Raw genomic sequence first — 19402 nt, 5'->3', positions numbered from 1 at the left:
TCAAAGTGCATTGACTCTATTGCTTACGCCTATCAAGTTGTGTAAGATCTTCACAAATGCCCATGGAGGAGGGGTTAGGGTTTAATCTTGACAGGGCCTAACTGTACTTGCCCAATAATGACACGGTGTAGTGATATTCCTTATAGGGACAGTGGTTAGGGCATTTCTCATTGGTGCTCATTGGTGCTTTACCGGAGTCCCCCTACTCTCACGTTCTTAGCAAAACACGTTAATGTCATTATTGCCCTTTTGAAATGCATTTATCAACCATTCCAATCGTTTCTATGGATATTTCATTAGAGCACTTGGAAATGTCATTTTTCCATCTTTCTTTATTATCATAATGGTTTATAGATGTCTCCTCATGCACGCATCTCTGGAACTTGCTACCGGCTTTGTGCCTTTGTGCACGACCTCCAGATGCTTCTGCAGGCTTCGATGTGGTGTTTCTGGACAAAGAGATCGATGCTGCCTTTGCAGAGTTTTCATTTGACTAAAATGTTGTTCTCTTTCTCCGCGAACAACTCCAAAATAATGGGAGCGTTTCCACGAGGAACAGAATAAGCGGGTTGACAACCCGAGGACAAGGCTTTTTAGCACGAGGACAAGGCTTTAAGAAACACATGTAACATGCCGGTAGATATATCCTTCTGAAAGTAATATACAGGTTACTTGGAAAAGTAACTAATAATATTACAATATTTGAAGACAGTTACTTGTTATATTACTCTGTTACTCATAAAAGTAACTGTAAGTAATTAGTGATCCTTTTGGAATTTGTCTGTTTTTCCACATTAAAACTTGGAGATGTCTATGTTGTGTACTGTTTTGGTATTACTGGCGTCATCATTGCTTAAATGGCAAACGTGAGAATGTACATGAGAACGTACAGACACGCTACTGCAAATATACACATTCTGAGAACATGGCAACCATGTTCTGAGGTACACAGTATGTTTCTATCAGAAGCAACACTACCACCTGGGACCATGTATCGGCAGCAAGTCAGGACTGTTCCAGAGAGAAAGGCAATGACGAGAGCTGATGTGATTCCTTATCAGGGACACATTGTTCTACATGGTATACGTAGTGTGGATTTGAAGAAGACACAGAGCATTCTCTTTGAGATGCTTAAGCTTTCAATGCAAAAACAATTAGATCAGATCGGTGTGTTGTAACTGTTGCCGAATAATGAAATGAACATACTGTATGTTGCCAAGGAAATGAGAGTGGGGTGAATCCCCTAAGCGGGTCTCAAACCCAGGCCACCAGGACCAATGACAAACACACTAACAACTCTCCCAATTAGGTATACAGTATCTTTAGGGCATGTGCTTATTGGACCAGTATAGTTAGGCCCTGTCCAGATGAACTCTTAATGTAGATCTGAAACAACTTAATAGGTGTAAGCAATAGGGTGAGTGCACTTTGCAGTGGACCTCAGCTCTGTTAAAAGTACACAAGACACTTTTATTGATCCTAGTGGTTCAGGAGCATCCTTAAAACAGGTTAACATGCCCCACCAAACATTAGAGAACAACACGGAAAGTCCTTCAATTGTGGAAATAAGCGCATCAGATCAACGATGACAGAATAGTCCAATAAAGTGAGAACTGATAGAGAGACATGACGGTGTGTCTGAATGCTGGACTATGGAATATCTGAATGCTGGGAACCAAGAGGTTGCGAGAACATGGCAACCATGTTCTGTGTATGTTTGATGTGACGTTGTTGGAACAATCTCCTAAACCTCAGAAAGCTGGACACGGGGATGTTCTTGCAACGTCCCATGAGAAGTGTCTTTGAGCGTTAAATGTCGTATATTCCGAGAACATTGTAACCGCGTTCTAGATCAGTTCTACTTGACATTAAGGGGGATATTCTCCTAACGTTAACACTAAACATGCTGAAAAGGCTCTCAGAAGGTTCTTGCTAACATGGCTAGAATGTTCCCCTAACTAATGGAAAAGTGGAAACAAACATTAGGGGAACATTGCGGGTAACAAAAACGTTCTCTCTCCCTAGAATTGTTAGCTGGGGGTAACTACTAATGGTTCAGTGAAAATGCAATATCCTATCATTCTGCTTGGCAAAACAATACAATCTCTTTGCAGATGACACTGCGAGATGAATTGCCCGTGTTTCCTCCACCTCTGTGACTGTGTTCCTCCTTGTCCCTGCCTCTTCTGAGTGTCTCCCAAATGCTGTGTTGTTGTTCAATGATTATTTATAATGTTGTCCCCCCCCCCGATAGGGGCAGATACAAGTAATAACACAGACGCATTGAATCTCCAACAGTCAGATGCATTCCACCACCGTGCTACAGCCTATGCGTGTTTATGTACAAGCGGTCCTTGAAGTTGTAGTGCTTGTTTAAAATACTCTACTCCTTTAGGATGCACCAGAGTGGCTTCTGAAGGGATTCTATCCATTATGCCCAGGCTGTTAGCTGTTGTTGTACCTAGGGGTTCCCAGCCAGTGGTAGTGTCAGTCCTACTCCCTGTCTGTGGTGTCCCCTTTCATACTGCATGTGTGGCTCTCGGCCCTCAGCCCTCAGCCCTCACACCCTGTGTCCTATGTGTCACTACACCTGCTTTCATTTACTGTTATTACACCCACGACACGGACATACACGCTATCGTTTCGGCAGCTGTTTTGATATCTTAACAACCGAACTGAATAGCTGCCACTGCTCAAATGAAAAAACAAATTAATCGTTCTTGATGGTCAACAACAGTGCAAATAATCCTTAAAGAGAAGCACTTAGTTAGATGTCACATCAGACTTACAGTAATGGTGAGCTGGCACATCACAAACCGAGACATTCAAGGAAGTTTCATCTAAATGTTCTTATAGCAGTAGACCATCATCTTAGATAAAGAAATAAGCAGCAACTTGCTTAGTTAGCTGTACTAGTACTCAATTGAGCAGTATTGAAATGCTCCCTATTTAACAGTGGTCTACTGCGCAACGCTAGCTTGTAGCGGTAGCTTGTTTAATGCTATGCGACATAGGTTATTATCTTCAGCATTAGCCGCTAAGCTAGGCTAGGTTATGAGGAGCCACGGGCATTCGGGGGAATAAGAACAAGAGGACATGACATCACAGGATATGACATCAGATATATAGTTAAGTACTTCCTGTCTAACCTCTAACCCCAATTTACTTTCTGCCACTAGCTTAATAAAGGTTTTAGACAGCGGCAGCAAGTAGACAAAAAACGTTTCTGGTGAAACTTGATCTTTCTAGAACAGCACTGTTGCCATTGGAGATATCTCTGAAGAGGGGAAAACAAGACTTTAATTATCTTACTCTCTTCACAGATATCTCCCAAGAAAATCCGGTCGGCCGAAACACCCTTGCGAAAAGTATGACTTCTACTACCCTTCAATTCCCTTTTCTGTTCTTCTCTTTTCTCTCTTCCTTTTTCGGTCACACACAATCACATCCACAAACCTCTGTTTCTTTTTACTGCATCTTTCCGGCACTACCTGGCCACATGCATTCAGTCGGAGGTAGTGTGTTAAGGTCGTGGTAGGGGAGGGGCATAGTACATATGACATATTTTTGCTAGTTCTTATTTTCAATCATACGCATGACCCCGAAAAGTCACTATATTCTGTAACCATAGCAGAATGTTGTTTAATTTGTATATGTATATAGTATTTATTTCCGAGTGCTCGCATTGATGTGCTGATATGGATGTGAAGTGTGTCCTCCCATGGCCTGCTATACAGAGCTGACATGGGTTCAAATACCATTTGAAATAGTTGTTTTATACTGCAACGGCGCTTGATTGAGCTTGACTGTTGCCATGAAACCAATAGAAAAGCCTGGAAAGTGTAAACCCCACCCACCTGGCCTTCCAAGCAGGCGAAAGCAAGTGGTCAAAGTATTTGAAAGATTTCAAATAGTACTTGAACCCAGGTTCGATACAGAGCCAGAAGGGAAACCGGTCGTAAGGGTTTTGCATGTTTTTCAGAACCCTCTCTGCCGTTCCCCAGAACCTTCCCTGCTCAGCCAACAACTAACTAACCGACTGGCCTGAGCCAGTCCCATTACTCAGCTCCAGCTCGCATACACACAAACCCGCACACACGCACTGCAGCTCCTCTCATCTGGTAACTCATCAATGTTTCTCTCCACATAAATGAATGACATATGATGTGCAGTCTCTGGGTCGTGAAGGGACGATACGGAATAATTATATTTTCCTATTTGAAGATGAACAGTAGGTTCTCTTAATGTTTTATAAATAGCTTATAAATAGTTCATAAGTGGTATATAAATGATTGATTCTGTGATTTGAATCTTGTTTCTCTGCTTTTGAGAGTAAAGGCGAAGGTATCAGCGATTGTAGCGAACCAAACAACCATATTGTTGCTTTCCCTTCCTCTTTCCTCCTCCCTCTTTCTCATCTCTCCTGTCTTTGTTGGTCTCATTAGAGGCATGTGCATCCATATGTGTGTGTGTGTGTGTGTGTGTGTGTGTGTGTGTGCGTGTGTGCGCGCGAGTGTTTGTATGGCTGAGTCACAGGGTGGGTTGTGCTATATTTATCTCTCTGTGTTGGTCTGATGTCCCTCTCTCTTTGTTGTAATGACACATGAGTGATGCTACTCTACCTCTGGCTGGCAGGCCCCCCCAGCACTGTGTCGCGATGTGTGTGTACGTGTATGTGTGTGTGTGTGTATCTACGTGTGTGTTCCTTTGCCTGGCAGTCTCCTAGCATTCTCATTGGTACTGTAAAGGGGACAGAGGAAAAGGTCAGTGTGACGTGTGTGTGTTTTGGTAGGGTTAGGAAGGTTGGTGCGGTCATTGTTGCTCAAATAACTCCCAACATCGCCCTCTGGCTGGCACTCATAGTTTATTCATTTTCTCCCCCCCAATCTCCTCCTTCACTTGTTCCCCTTCATGCTCCCCTCTCCTTTCTACCATACTTCCCTTCTTCCCATCTGTTCTACCCTACCCCCTCCACTCTCCTCTCCTCCGCTCCACCCCCCCCCCACCCTCCCCCTACTTTCTCTCCTTTAGAAGGTTTGGGTCCGTATGCACTCTCTCCTCTCTCCCAGATGGAAGTGCTCCATATCACTACCGTTATTCTTTATTCTTCCCCGTCTTCTCATCCAAGCCCCTTCCCCCAGAAGTAGGCTAACGCAAAGCGCTAACAGCATTTCCATGTCTAAAACATCTCTGTGGCCCTGAGGGAGAGAGTGAGCTACAGTAGCTGGCTTTGGGTTCGAGAGATAGAGCTAGGCGGTGAGATGTTTTATGTTCTTGAGCCCACCACCAACCACCTTCTTCCGAGGAACACTTTATTACCATGCGTCGTAATATTAAGCTCAGTAGTTTTTTTTTGTAATAGAAATATGGTTGGATATGTTATCTTCCCTCCTTTCAAAAAGCCGTCCAATGTTTGCCTGTCGTCAATTCCTCCCATTTGACAACATTGTATACTCTGGCAGTGAGGGGGTTAATATCGGTGTGAGAATCATGCAGCACATTAGCTTGACACCCTCATGGTGCCAGATCCTGTGAAGTACTGGGGATAATTGACCCTGAAGGGTAGTAACACAGGGACAGTGGTGTGTGTGTGTTTGTGGAGATGAGGTGTGTGTGTGGGGGGGTTCTATATCCTCAGCTGTGTCCCTGGTTTACAGTAAGGCAGTAAGAAGCTGTAAACGGTACTGGGGGAGATAGACTGGGACGGGACAAGGGTCAGTGTGACTATACACTGGCTGATGGTAGAATTCTGAGATTTACAACTACAGACTTCAAGTAGATCAGTCACAGGGACTATGCTATAGACGTAGCAAGAGTAGAGCAGTGTGTGTGTATTTGTGTGTGTGAGAGACTGGTACACTGAAAACAATATGTCCAGCCCACTGAGAAGTGTGTGTACAGTAATACTACTGTGAGAGATTGTGGTGTGTGTGTGTTTGGTTGGCTACTGGAAATGTCAGTGGCTCAGTGACAGAGTCATTGACAACAGGACGTCATTGCACCGTGCCAATCCCCCCGGCATGTGACGGGGGAAAACAGATCTGGATAGGGGCGGTGTGTGTGTGTGTGTGCGTGTGCGTGCGTGCGTGCGGGTGTGTGCGTATGTGCATGCTGGCATGTGAGAGTGTACGGCGTGCTAGGTTCCAGGAGTTGCAGCTGGGCAGAGTGAGTTATGGTGGGGGTATATGGGGGTGGGTATAAGGAGGGCCTAGAGGCCCACACCACAGATGAGAGGGGAAAGCGTTGGCTGGCCCAGAGGAGAAGACTGGAAGAGAGACAGGGACTACCAGTGTCAATGTGTGAGAGAGAGAGAGCTACAACACTGGAGTCCCGCAGAGAAACGATTCATACACTCTCACAGGTGGAGTATTATGGCTGTTCAAGTTGTGTCAACTGCCGTTGACACGCAGGTAGAGGTTTCATCTGTCGTTTATTTTATGGGGGAGTTTCTCTGTCAGCAAACTGAAATGTTGGGTGCATGTTGTTCTGTTAAGTCGGAGTTTAGGGTCTTCAAACGTGTTGTTTCTTTTGCTGTGAGTTGTGTGGGTCACACTATGCAGTGTGTTGATGTGTTCTCTACTGCGGTCAGCTATTTGGAGGGTGAAGGATTTATGTTCATCCGCGGTGTTTTCATGGGCTTATATAGTGGTTAACTGTCACCTTACAGTGTCTGACTGAAATCGATGAATTAGAAGTGCTGTTTAGGAGAAGTGTGACGTTTGGTACAAGTATGACAGAGTTATTTTGGTTCAGGAGCAGCGTCCAGGTGCCATGATTTCTGCCCTTAAACCGGATGGGCCCGGGAGGGAGGGAGAGTGAGAGTGAGAGTGAGAGTGAGAGTGAGAGTGAGAGTGAGAGAGAGAGAGAGAGAGAGAGAGAGAGTGTCAGGTGCCGAAACGACTATTTGAACAGCGAAGTGTAGGGTTAAAGAGTTCACACGTTACACAGTGTTAGTGGCACTGGGTTCTCTCCAAATCAACTTCCTCCACTGAGAATGGATAGTACTCAGAGTGTTCAGTTGAAAGTACCCCAGACATCCTATGATCTGTCTGTCAATGAACTGCATGACTGTATTACTTTGCTTAAATAATGAATGACTAATGAATAATAGTTTGCCCAGTGTTGGTTGTTGAAAGGCCACTTCTTTTATTATATCGTTTTCCGGTGTCTATTATCTGCATGTCAATTTGATTGTACTCTGAATTCGGTTTATCTTTGTATTTTCACACACGCACACACACACACACACACACGCGCGCGCGCGCAAACACACGCACGCACGCACGCACACACAAACTCCTAGACAGAGCAGAGAGCGCATCTGTATTTCTTGGCAGTCATAGAGGCTGAAGTGGATGGCATTGATTTAAGCCTCTTTTTAAAAATCTTTCTTTACCTCCATCCTCTCGCTCTGTGTTCATCTCTCATTCCTGTCATTCACAGACACAGTCTCTAAGTCTCCGAGCCTTCGGAGTCACGGTCAGAGAGAGATTTGACACACTCACACACACACTCTGTGTCTACATCGGAGGTGGATCATTGTGGATCATTCGGGTCTCATTGTGACTGTGCACTCAGTTGACCTAATCAGCGGTGGAGGGGGATTCATTGCATGGGTCTACTGCACCCCCTGGTGGTTACTTTTAGCCTGTCCCTGTGACTCCCCTGTTACACCGTAGAAATACATTGAGGACCCACTGTATCTACCCGTATACTCACTAGCCCTAGTTAGGAGGACACCATGTGGCACAACAAGCTATTGTGAAAGTCAAAGTGATATGGTATCCATGGCTTTCTACTGTCAGTAGCCTGAACACCAATGAGACAAGGAGAGGAAGATAGGCACATTTTATTTTATTTATCTGTTATTTTACCGGGTATGTTGACTGAGAACACGTTCTCATTTGCAGCCATGACCTGGGGAATAGTTACAGGGGAGAGGAGGGGGATGAATGAGCCAATTGTAAACTGGGGATTATTAGGTGGCCGTGATGGTTTGAGGGACAGATTGGGAATTTAGCCAGGATACTCTTACGATAAGTGCCATGGGATCTTTAATGACCTCAGAGAGTCAGGACACCCGTTTAACGTCTCCCTACACAGGGCAGTGTCCCCAATCACTGCCCTGGGGCATTGGGATATACTGGCCCTCCAACACCACTTCCAGCAGCATCTGGTCTCCCATCCAGGAACTGGCCAGGACCAACTCTGCTTAGCTTCAGAAGCAAGCCAGCCGTGGTATGCAGGGTGGTATGCTGCAAAGGAATTTCAAATATCACAAATTGACTATGTGGGTCTATTGCACTGTACTGTTCTCACCTTCCATTCCTCCCTTCCATAACTTATCTTGACATATAGACATATAGATTTCAATATTCAACTAAACACTACTCAGGTATAACACGTCTGGTTCAATTGGTTTTGATATATTCCTATATCGCCTACAGTGACTGACCTTGGGAGATATGAAGAGGTGTGTGTGTGTGTGTGTGTGTGTGTGTGTGTGTGTGTGTGTAAGACAGAGAGAGAGAGTTAAAGGAAGAATAAGTGAAGTTAACTTTCTGACAGGACTTGGACTTAGATTAATGACTGTCCGTGTGCAATTAAGGCATGGTGATTGGCTGTCTATCTGGCTGTGTCAGTGTGCACGCGGGCTTGCATGTGTGCGTTTGTTCGTCCGTGCGTGCGTGTGTTTGTGTGAAATGAAACCAGAGTGAGCTCCTGTCTCTCTCAAAGCAGTGGGAAGAAGATAACACTGGGATGCTCCTACTAGAGAGCCCTTAATTGATCTCCTCGTCTCTGTGTGGAGGCCAGTGGATCAGGAAGTTTCAGTGACAGTGATTAACTTATTGAAAAACTCTTGGAGAACCTCCTCGAGAGAGAGAGAGAGAGAGAGAGATTTGGGATTTTATTTACGACATCACTATTTATTTATTGTGGGGGTCTCCTCCATTCACGGCTGTTCATAGCCAAACATCAGTGTTTGCCAGCAAACAATTCTTGGTTTTTATTTATTTTTTATTTCACCTTTATTTAACCAGGTAGGCTAGTTGAGAACAAAGTCTGCATTATGCACCTAAGGGATACAGCCATATGCTTGTCTTTGATGTGATCTGTAACACCCACTAGCCTCTATGTGGTGAGTATCTAATATAGGCCTAGCATGATTCATGGGTCCTGGGGCTGGTAGTAGAGCATTTCCCCAGAGAGGTCAGGGGGAACGGGTCAGAGTGGTTTCAGCTGTGGCCTGGATCACATCACATCAGAGGAACACAGTAAACACACACACAGCACCGCTAGGCCTGGGGGTCTTTTCTGGGCTGCCCTAGTCTCCCGGGGGGAGATGACACATCCTACCTCTAACAAACAGAAATACAATTCTAAATAGGCAGCCATTTTGAAAAAGAGAAATGGCATGTGTTTGTTTGTTGTCATGTCATTACAATAGTCACAAGAGTTGGCTAAAGCACAGATGAGCCCAGGCTAATATCTCTGCTCTAGGGCCAGGGGCCTCATTTATAACCGTTGCGTAAATTTCACACTAAATATCTGCGCGCGCCATTTCTGAAAAGAATAAGTAAGTAGAAAAATATGATGATTTATAAACTTGGTGTTTCTAGCAACGTGTCCTGTCCACCTGAGATGTGTTTCTTTTCCTGGCTTCTATTTCCTGTGTTTGAGGTGTGCAAAATACAGTTGTCACTTAAGTCTCGCTGTGTTGATTGCTTTCATTTGACTTCTGCGACTCTTTCACACGCTTGTGCCTGATTGTCCCCCCCACCCTTTAACTCTACTACTGCGGAAGTGTCTGTAATGACCTGTCAAGTACACCCTGGTAATGGCTGAAATGTGCTCAATGGAATACATTGTCCTTCGTCAGGGATTTAACGTTACATTACAAGAACGAGAAGAAACATTTTATTTTGATGGGTGTTCATTTTTAGTGGATTTAAAAAAAAGTGGGTATGTGTGTGTAGAGTCATTATACATGTATGTGCATATTGTGTGTGTGTGAGTGTGAGCAAATGATAGCGTGAGTATTTGTGTGTGTGTGTTAGAGTGTCAGTGTGTGGGAGTGTGTAGGACCTTGAGTATGAGTATTTTGTGTGTGTGTTAGAGTGTCAGTGTGTGGGAGTGTGTGTGTGTCAAATCAAATCAAATCCAATTTTATTTGTCACATACACATGGTTCGCAGATGTTAATGCGAGTGTAGCGAAATGCTTGTGCTTCTAGTTCCGACAATGCAGTAATAACCAACAAGTAATCTAGCTAACAATTCCAAAACGACTACCTTATAGACACAAGTGTAAGGGGATAAAGAATATGTACATAAAGATATATGAATGAGTGATGGTACAGAGCGGCATAGGCAAGATACAGTAGATGGTATTGAGTGCAGTATATACAAATGAGATGAGTATGTAAACAAAGTGGCATAGTTAAAGTGGCTAGTGATACATGTATTACGTAAGGATGCAGTAGATGATAGAGTACAGTATATACGTATACATATGAGATGAATAATGTAGAGTATGTGAACATTATATTAGGTAGCTTTGTTTAAAGTGGCTAGTGATATATTTTACATCAATTCCCATTATTAAAGTGGCTGGAGTTGAGTCAGTGTGTTGGCAGCAGCCACTCAATGTTAGTGGTGGCTGTTTAACAGTCTGATGGCCTTGAGATTGAAAAACAGCTTCTGTCTCTCGGTCCCAGCTTTGATGCACCTGTACTGACCTCGCCTTCTGGATGATAGCGGGGTGAACAGGCAGTAGCTCGGGTGGTTGTTCTCCTTGATGATCTTTATGGCCTTCTTGTGACGTCGGGTGGTGTATGTGTCCTGGAGGGCAGGTAGTTTGCCCCCGGTGATGCGTTGTGCAGACTTCACTACCCTCTGGAAAGCCTTACGGTTGTGGGCGGAGCAGTTGCCGTACCAGGCGGTGATACAGCCCGACAGGATGCTCTCGATTGTGCATCTGTAGAAGTTTGTGAGTGCTTTTGGTGACAAGCCAAATTTCTTCAGCCTCCTGAGGTTGAAGAGGCGCTGCTGCGCCTTCTTCACGATGCTGTCTGTGTGGGTGGACCAATTCAGATTGTCTGTGATGTGTACGCCGAGGAACTTAAAACTTACTACCCTCTCCACTACTGTTCAATCGATGTGGATAGGGGGGTGTTCCCTCTGCTGTTTCCTGAAGTCCACAATCATCTCCTTAGTTTTGTTGACGTTGAGTGTGAGGTTATTTTCCTGACACCACACTCCGAGGGCCCTCACCTCCTCCCTGTAGGCCGTCTTGTCGTTGTTGGTAATCAAGCCCACCACTGTTGTGTCGTCCGCAAACTTGATGATTGAGTTGGAGGCGTGCGTTGCCACGCAGTTGTGGGTGAACAGGGAGTATAGGAGAGGGCTCAGAACGCACCCTTGTGGGGCCCCAGTGTTGAGGATCAGCGGGGTGGAGGTGTTGTTGCCTACCCTCACCACCTGGGGGCGGCCCGTCAGGAAGTCCAGTACCCAGTTGCACAGGGCGGGGTCGAGACCCAGGGTCTCGAGCTTGATGACGAGCTTGGAGGGCACTATGGTGTTAAATACCGAGCTGTAGTCGATGAACAGCATTCTCACATAGGTATTCCTCTTGTCCAGATGGGTTATGGCAGTGTGCAGTGTGGTTGAGATTGCATCGTCTGTGGACCTATTTGGGCGGTAAGCAAATTGGAGTGGGTCTAGGGTGTCAGGTAGGGTGGAGGTGATATGGTCCTTGACTAGTCTCTCAAAGCACTTCATGATGAAGTAAGTGAGTGCTACGGGGCGGTAGTCGTTTAGCTCAGTTACCTTAGCTTTCTTGGGAACAGGAACAATGGTGGCCCTCTTGAAGCATGTGGGAACAACAGATTGGGATAGGGATTGATTGAATATGTCCGTAAACACACCAGCCAGCTGGTCTGCGCATGCTCTGAGGGCGCGGCTGGGGATGCCGTCTGGGCCTGCAGCCTTGTGAGTGTTGACACGTTTAAATGTTTTCCTCACAATCCTAAATGTTTTCCTCACGTCGGCTGCAAGGAGAGTCCGCCTGTTTTAGTTGCGGGCCGTGTCAGTGGCACTGTATTGTCCTCAAAGCGGGCAAAAACGTTATTTAGTCTGCCTGGGAGCAAGACATCCTGGTCCGTGACGGGGCTGGTTTTCTTTTTGTAATCCGTGAGTGACTGTAGACCCTGCCACATACCTCTTGTGTCTGAGCCGTTGAATTGAGATTCTACTTTGTCTCAATACTGACGCTTAGCTTGTTTGATTGCCTTGCAGAGGGAATAGTTACACTGTATTCGGTCATGTTTCCAGTCACCTTGCCCTGATTAAAAGCAGTGGTTCGCGCTTTCAGTTTCACGCGAATGCTGCCATCAATCCACGGTTTCTGGTTTGGGAATGTTTTAATCGTTGCTATGGGAACGACATCTTCAACGCACGTTCTAATGAACTCGCACATCGAATCAGCGTATTCGTCAATGTTGTTGTCTGACGCAATACGGAACATATCCCAGTCCACATGATGGAAGCAGTCTTGGAGTGTGGAATCAGATTGGTCGGACCAGCGTTGAACAGACCTCAGCGCGGGAGCTTCTCGTTTTAGTTTTTGTCTGTAGGCAGGGATCAACAAAATGGAGTCGTGGTCAGCTTTTCCGGAAGGAGAGCGGGACAGGGCCTTATATGCGTCGAGGAAGTTGGAATAGCAATGATCCAAGGTTTTTCCAGCCCTGGTTGCGCAATCGTTATGCTGATAAAATTTAGGGAGTCTTGTTTTCAGATTAGCCTTGTTAAAATCCCCAGCTACAATGAATGCAGCCTCCGGATATATGGATTCCAGTTTGCAAAGAGTCAAATAAAGTTTGTTCAGAGCCATCGATGTGTCTGCATGGGGGGGAATATATACGGCTGTGATTATAATCGAAGAGAATTCCCTTGGTAGATAATGCGGTCGACATTTGATTGTGAGGAATTCTAAATCAGGTGAACAGAAGGACTTGAATTCCTGTATGTTGTTGTGGCCACACCACGTCACATTAACCATAAAGCATACGCCCCCGCCCCTCTTCTTACCAGAAAGATGTTTGTTTCTGTCCGCGCGATGCATGGAGAAACCAGCTGGCTACACCGACTCCGATAGCGTCTCTCCAGTGAGCCGTGTTTCCGTGAAGCAAAGAACGTTACAGTCTCTGATGTCCCTCTGGAATGCTACCCTTGCTCGGATTTCATCAACCTTGTTGTCAAGAGACTGGACATTGGCGAGGAGAATGCTAGGAAGTGGTGCACGATGTGCCCGTCTCCGGAGTCTGACCAGAAGACCGCTTCGTTTTCCCCTTTTACGAAGTCGTTTTTTGGGGTCGCCGGCTGGGATCCATTCCGTTGTCCTGGGTGAAAGGCAGAACACAGGATCCGCTTCGCAAAAGTCATATTCTTGGTCGTACTGATGGTGAGTTGACGCTGCTCTTATGTTCAGTCAGTGTGTGTGTGTGTGTGTGTGTGTGTGTGTGTGTGTGTGTGTGTGTGTTAGAGTGTCAGTGTGTGTGTGTGTGTGTGTGTGTGTGTTAGAGTGTCAGTGTGTGTGTGTGTGTTAGAGTGTGTGTTAGAGTGTCAGTGTGTGTGTGTGTCAGTGTGTGGGAGTGTGTTAGAGTGTCAGTGTGTGTGTGTGTGTTAGAGTGTCAGTGTGTAGGTGTGTGTGTGTGTGTGTGTGTGTGTGTGTGTGTGTGTGTGTGTGTGTGTGTGTGTGTGTGTTAGAGTGTGAGGGAGTGTGTGTGTGTGTTAGAGTGTCAGTGTATGGTGGTGTGTGTGTGTGTGTGTGTTAGAGCGTCAGTGTGTGTGTGTGTGTTAGAGTGTCAGTGTGTGGGAGTGTGTAGGACCTTGTGAGTGTGAGTATGTGTTTGTGTGTATGTTAGAGTGTCAGTGTGTAGGACCTTGTGAGTGTGAGTATGTGTGTGTGTGTATGTTAGAGTGTCAGTGTGTAGGACCTTGTGAGTGTGAGTATGTGTGTGTGTGTGTATGTTAGAGTGTCAGTGTGTAGGACCTTGTGAGTGTGCATAGAGAAAGTGCAAAAATACAAATAAAATACAAGGGTCAACTCAGATAGTCCGGGTAGCCATTTTTTTTAGCTATTTAGCAGTCTTATGGCTTGGGGATAGAAGCTGTTCAGGAGCCTGTTGGTGTCAGACTTGATGCACCGGTACTGCTTGCCATGTAGAAGCAGAGGGTGCATAATCTCGGATTCTGGTAACCATTTCTCAACGGAGCGAGTGACGGGTACTTCCTGTTTGAGCTTCTGCTTGTAAACAGGAGACAGGAGTATGGAGTAATGATCCGATTTGCCAAATGTAAGATAAGGGTGGGCCTTCTATGCTTGATTGTGGGTAGAATAACAGTGGTCTAGGACTTTATCGCCCTTAGTGGCGAGGGAGACGTGTTGATGGAAGTTGGGAATCACGTCTTAACTTCTTGCGTCGAGCCATCCCGGATCCGGGATCGTGACAACAGCCTCAAGTCCATTACCATAATGTTAACTATTCATGAAAATCGCAAATGAAATTAAATAAATATGCTAGCTCTCAAGCTTAGCCTTTTGTTAACAACACTGTAATCTCAGATTTTCAAAAATATGCTTCTCAACCATAGCAAAACAAGCATTTGTGTAACAGCATTGATAGTTAGCATAGCATTTAGCGTTAGCATTCAGCAGGCAACATTTTCACAAAAACCAGAAAACCATTCAAATAAAAGAATTTACCTTTGAAGAACTTCTGATGTTTTCAATGAGGAGACTCAGTTAGATAGCAAATGTTCAGTTTTTCCTGAAAGATTATTTGTTTAGGAGAAATCGCTCCATTTTGTGTCACGTTTAGCTAAGAAAAAAACCTGTATCCAGGATTGTGTAAATCTATCCGCAAGCTCATTAGCATAACACAACGTTAACTATTCATGAAAATCACAAATGGAATTAAATCAATATGCTAGCTCTCAAGCTTAACCTTTTGTTAACAACACTGTCATCTCAGATTTTCAAAAATATGCTTCTCAACCATAGCAAAACAAGCATTTGTGTAACAGTATTGATAGCTAGCGTTAGCATTTCAGCAGGCAACATTTTCACAAAAAACAGAAAACCATTCAAATAAAATAATTTACCTTTGAAGAACTTCGGATGTTTTCAATGAGGAGACTCTCAGTTAGATAACAAATGTTCAGTTTTTCCTGAAAGATTATTTGTGCAGGAGAAATCAGTCCGTTTTCTGCGTCATGTTTGGCTACCAAATAAAAACGAAAATTCATTCATCAAAACGCCAAACCTTTTTCCACATTAACTCCATAATATCGACTGAAACATAGTAAACGTTGTTTAGAATCAATCCTCAAGGTGTTTTTCACATATCTCTTCATGATATATCGTTCCTGGAAGTCTCCTCTCTGTCTCAATCACATGGATGAATGCGAGCAGCTTGGAGATTACGCAGCAATTTCAACAAAGGACACTGAGCGGACACCTGGTAAATGTAGTCTCTTATGGCCAATCTTCCAATGATATGCCTACAAATACGTCACAATGCTGCAGACAACTTGGAGAAACGATAGAAAGGGCAGGCTCATTCCTGGCGCTTTCACAGCCATATAAGGAGACAATGAAAAACAGAGCCTCAAAAATCCTGCTCATTTCCTGTTTGAAGTTTAATCTTGGTTTCGCCTGTAGCATCAGTTCTGGGGCACTCACAGATAATATCTTTGCAGTTTTGGAAACGTCAGAGTGTTTTCTTTCCAAAGCTGTCAATTATATGCATAGTCGAGCATCTTTTTGTGACAAAATATTGCGCTTAAAATGGGCACGTTTTTTAATCCAATAATGAAATAGCGCCCCCATAGGTTGAAGAGGTTAATGACGAAGATTTAAAATCACAGCCTCTGGATGTAAGTTTTCCTGCTTGTTCATAGCTTTGTACAGTTCGCTAAGTGCCAGCTTGTTATTTTTCTTGTCCTGAGGTGGAATGTATACAACAGTCACGATAACAGCTGAAAACTCCCTCAGGAGGTAGAAGGGTCAGCATTTGACTATCAGGCATTCCAAGACAATGGGTCGACACTTCCACCGCTCTCGAGTCAGCATACCAGTTGTTGTTTATGAAGAGGCAAACCCCTCCCCCTTTTGATTTCCCTGACTCCATTGTCCTGTCCGCATGGTGAATAGAGAATAGAGCCAGCCAATTCATGGACATAACCCCTTTCTTCCGGACAAGCTAAACACCTTCTTCGCTTGCTTTGAGGAAAACAACACCAAGCCACCAATGTGGGCCACAGCCACTTATGAGGACTGTGTGCTCCCAATATACATGGCGGATGTGAGTAAGACATTCAAGCATGTTAACCCTCGCAAGGCTGCCGGCCCAGATGACATCCCAAGCCGCATCCTCAGAGCATGTGCAGAATTTTATGAACATACCGTATTCAATCTCTCCCTATCCCAGTCTGTTGTCATCACTTGCTTCAAGATGTCCACAATGGTTGCCATACCCAAGAAAGTGAAGGTAACTGAACTAAATGACTATCCCCCCGTAGCACTCACTTCTGCCATCATGAAGTGCTTTGAGAGTCTTGTTAAGGATCATATCACCTCCACCTTACCCTAGCCCTACTACAATTTGCACACCGCCCCAACAGATCCACAGACGACGCAATTGCCATTGCACTGCACTCAGATTTATGAACATTATGTTTGGTGTTTGGGATTCTGTGTTTTTATATATGTTGACGGCTATTTTTCAGAGTTACTTTTTAATTTGATATCACATGGATTAGCTTTTCTGCATCATTTATTTACAAAAAGTTTCAGATATTTGTTACGAGGATGGAAAAAGACAACTCTTGAAATATTTTTTATATTTTTGTCAAAACAGAGATCAGGGTCCAGAGTAACTCCAAGGCCCTTCACAGTTTTATTTGAGATGACTGCACAACCATCAAGATTCATTGTCAGATCCAACACCAGATCTCTTTGTTTCTTGGGACCTAAAATGAGCATGTCCGATTTGTCCGAGGTTCAATGTAAAACATTTGCCGTCATCCACTTCCTTATGTCTGAAACACAGGCTGCCAGGGTATGCAATTTTGGAGCTTCACCATTTCATCTAAATGCACAACTGTGTGTTGTCTACATAGCAGTGAAAGTTGACATCACCGATTGACATCAACAAGAGGTAGGATATACAGAATATACAGTATAGTGAAAACAATAATGGTCCTAGAACAGAACCTTGAGGAACACTGAAACTTACCATTGATTTGTCAGAGGACAAACCATCCACAGAGACAAACATATCTTTCCGACAGATAAGATCTAAACCAGGCAAGAACTTGTCTGTGTAGACCAATTAGGGTTTCTAATCTCTCTAAAAGAATGTGGTGATCGATGGTGTCAAAAGCGGCACTAAGTTCTAGGAGCACGAGGACAGACGTAGAGCCTTGGTCTGATGCCATTAAATAGTCATTTACCACCTTCACAAATGTGGTCTCAGTACAATGATGGGGTCAAAAACTAGACTGGAGCGTTTCGTTTGCATTATTTGTCTTCGGGAAGGCAGTGAGACAAAATTCACAAATTCTACAGCACGATGGCAGAGTCATGTCTTAAGTGTAAAACTAACAATGACTCAATAATTCATACTTTCTGGGAATGCTATAAAGTCCAAAAGTTATGGGCAGAGCTAGAAAGTTGACTGTCAGAAGTATTACAATGTAAACTTACTTTTAATCTGTCTGTCTGCTTATTCCAAGACATGGCATTTGGGGGTGTAATCTTGAAAGTATACATTTATACTAAAACTTGGAAATATATCAATCCACTATCATTAACATTTTGAGAAGAATGGGAAATTCAATATAGGCCGATTCGCTTTTTTATTTTCCGGGTCAATGTTTTGTTTTTCAGGAGAGGCTTTATTACTGACACCTTTAGTGACTTTGGTACATGTCCGGAGGATAGGGAGAAATGGATTATGTTCAACACAGGAGGGTCAAGCACAGGAAGTAGCTCTTTCAGTAGTTTAGTTGGAATAGGGCCCAGTAGACCATTGGAAGGTTTAGAGGCCATGACTATTTGAATGAATATGTTGAGAGATACAGGATTAACAAACTTGAGTGTCTCAATTGATCCAAGGTCCTGGCTGTTCTGTAAATACTCAGGACAATAGATTTTTGAAGAAATATGCAGATTCAAAGAGGAGTCCAAAATTTGTTTTATAATGATTATGATATTTTCGTCAAAGAAGTTAATGAATTTATCACTGCTCAAATGAAGGCCGTTCTCACTTGGGGAATGCTGCTTTTTAGCTTTGCAACAGTATCAAAACTAAGTTTTGGGTTGTTTTTACTATCCTCAGCCAGGTTGGAAAAATAGGCTGATTGAGCAGCAGTGAGAGCTTTTCGATATTGCACGGTACTGTCTTTCCAAGCTAGTCGGAACTCCATTTCAATTTTCTGGAAGCTTGCTTTGGGACTCTGGTATTTTCTGTATACCAGGGAGCTAGTTTCTTGACTTTTTTAAATGTTGTTTTTAGCTGTGCGACTGCATCTAGGGTATTACGCAAGGTTAAGTTTAGATCCTCGGTTAGGTATTTAACTGATTTTTGTACTCCAATGTCCTTGGCTAGGTGGAGGGAGTCTGGGAGGGCATCTAGGAATCTTTGGGTTGTCCATGAATTTATAGTGCGGCTTTTGATAATCCTAGATTGGGGTCTAAGCAAATTATTTGTTGCGATTGCAATTGTAATAAGATGGTCCAATAGTCCAGGATTATGAGAAAAAATATTTAGATCCACAATATTCCACTGGACAAAACTAGATCCAGGGTATGATTGTGGCAATGCGTAGGTCCTGAGACATGTTGGACAAAACCCACTGAATCAGTAATGGCTCAAAAAGCCTTTTGAAGTGGGTCTGTGGTCTTCTCCATGTGTATATTGAAGTCACCAAAAATTCTAATATTACATGCCACGAGGTCCGATAGGAATTCAGGGAACTCAGTGAGGAACACAGTATACGGCCCAGGAAGCCTGTAACATAAACTTGTTTTAAAAAGCGATCGAGTAGATTTCATGACTAGAACCTCAAAAAATGAAAACAGGGTCATTTGTTTTCAGAAATGGACATTTGCGGTCATAAATGTTTTAACAACACCTCCACCTTTATGGGATGCGTGGGGGGAAATGGTCACTAGGGTAACCAGAAGGAGTGGCCTCATTTCATGCAGGAAATTCATCAGTCAGGCCAATCACACAGAGTTTGTGGTCAGTGATTAGTTTCTCTGAATATGACTGCCTGAGAAGTGATGAGGGATCTAACATTAAGTCGTCATATTTTGAGATGTAAGGTATTATCACA

General features: G+C 44.0%; 1 protein-coding gene across 3 annotated transcripts in view; it reads left to right on the top strand.

Annotated features, from left to right (window-relative positions):
* Positions 1–19402, top strand: part of LOC118398411 (serine/threonine-protein kinase PAK 5) — a 120436-nt gene that overhangs the window by 47384 nt on the left and 53650 nt on the right. For 2 of the 3 annotated variants that reach the window (XM_035793709.2, XM_035793710.2), the window contains exon 3: positions 3324–3368. The exons of the other annotated variant lie outside the window; for it this stretch is intronic. In XM_035793709.2, coding sequence (XP_035649602.1) covers positions 3324–3368 — 45 coding nt within the window. The remainder of the gene's footprint in view (positions 1–3323; positions 3369–19402) is intronic. 3 annotated transcript variants of the gene reach the window in all.

Source organism: Oncorhynchus keta, chromosome 19, assembly GCF_023373465.1.
Source record: "Oncorhynchus keta strain PuntledgeMale-10-30-2019 chromosome 19, Oket_V2, whole genome shotgun sequence".
In the NCBI taxonomy this organism is placed as follows: Eukaryota; Metazoa; Chordata; class Actinopteri; order Salmoniformes; family Salmonidae; genus Oncorhynchus; species Oncorhynchus keta.
Note: the sequence above shows the minus strand (reverse complement) of the source record. Positions and strands in the feature narration are given on the sequence as shown.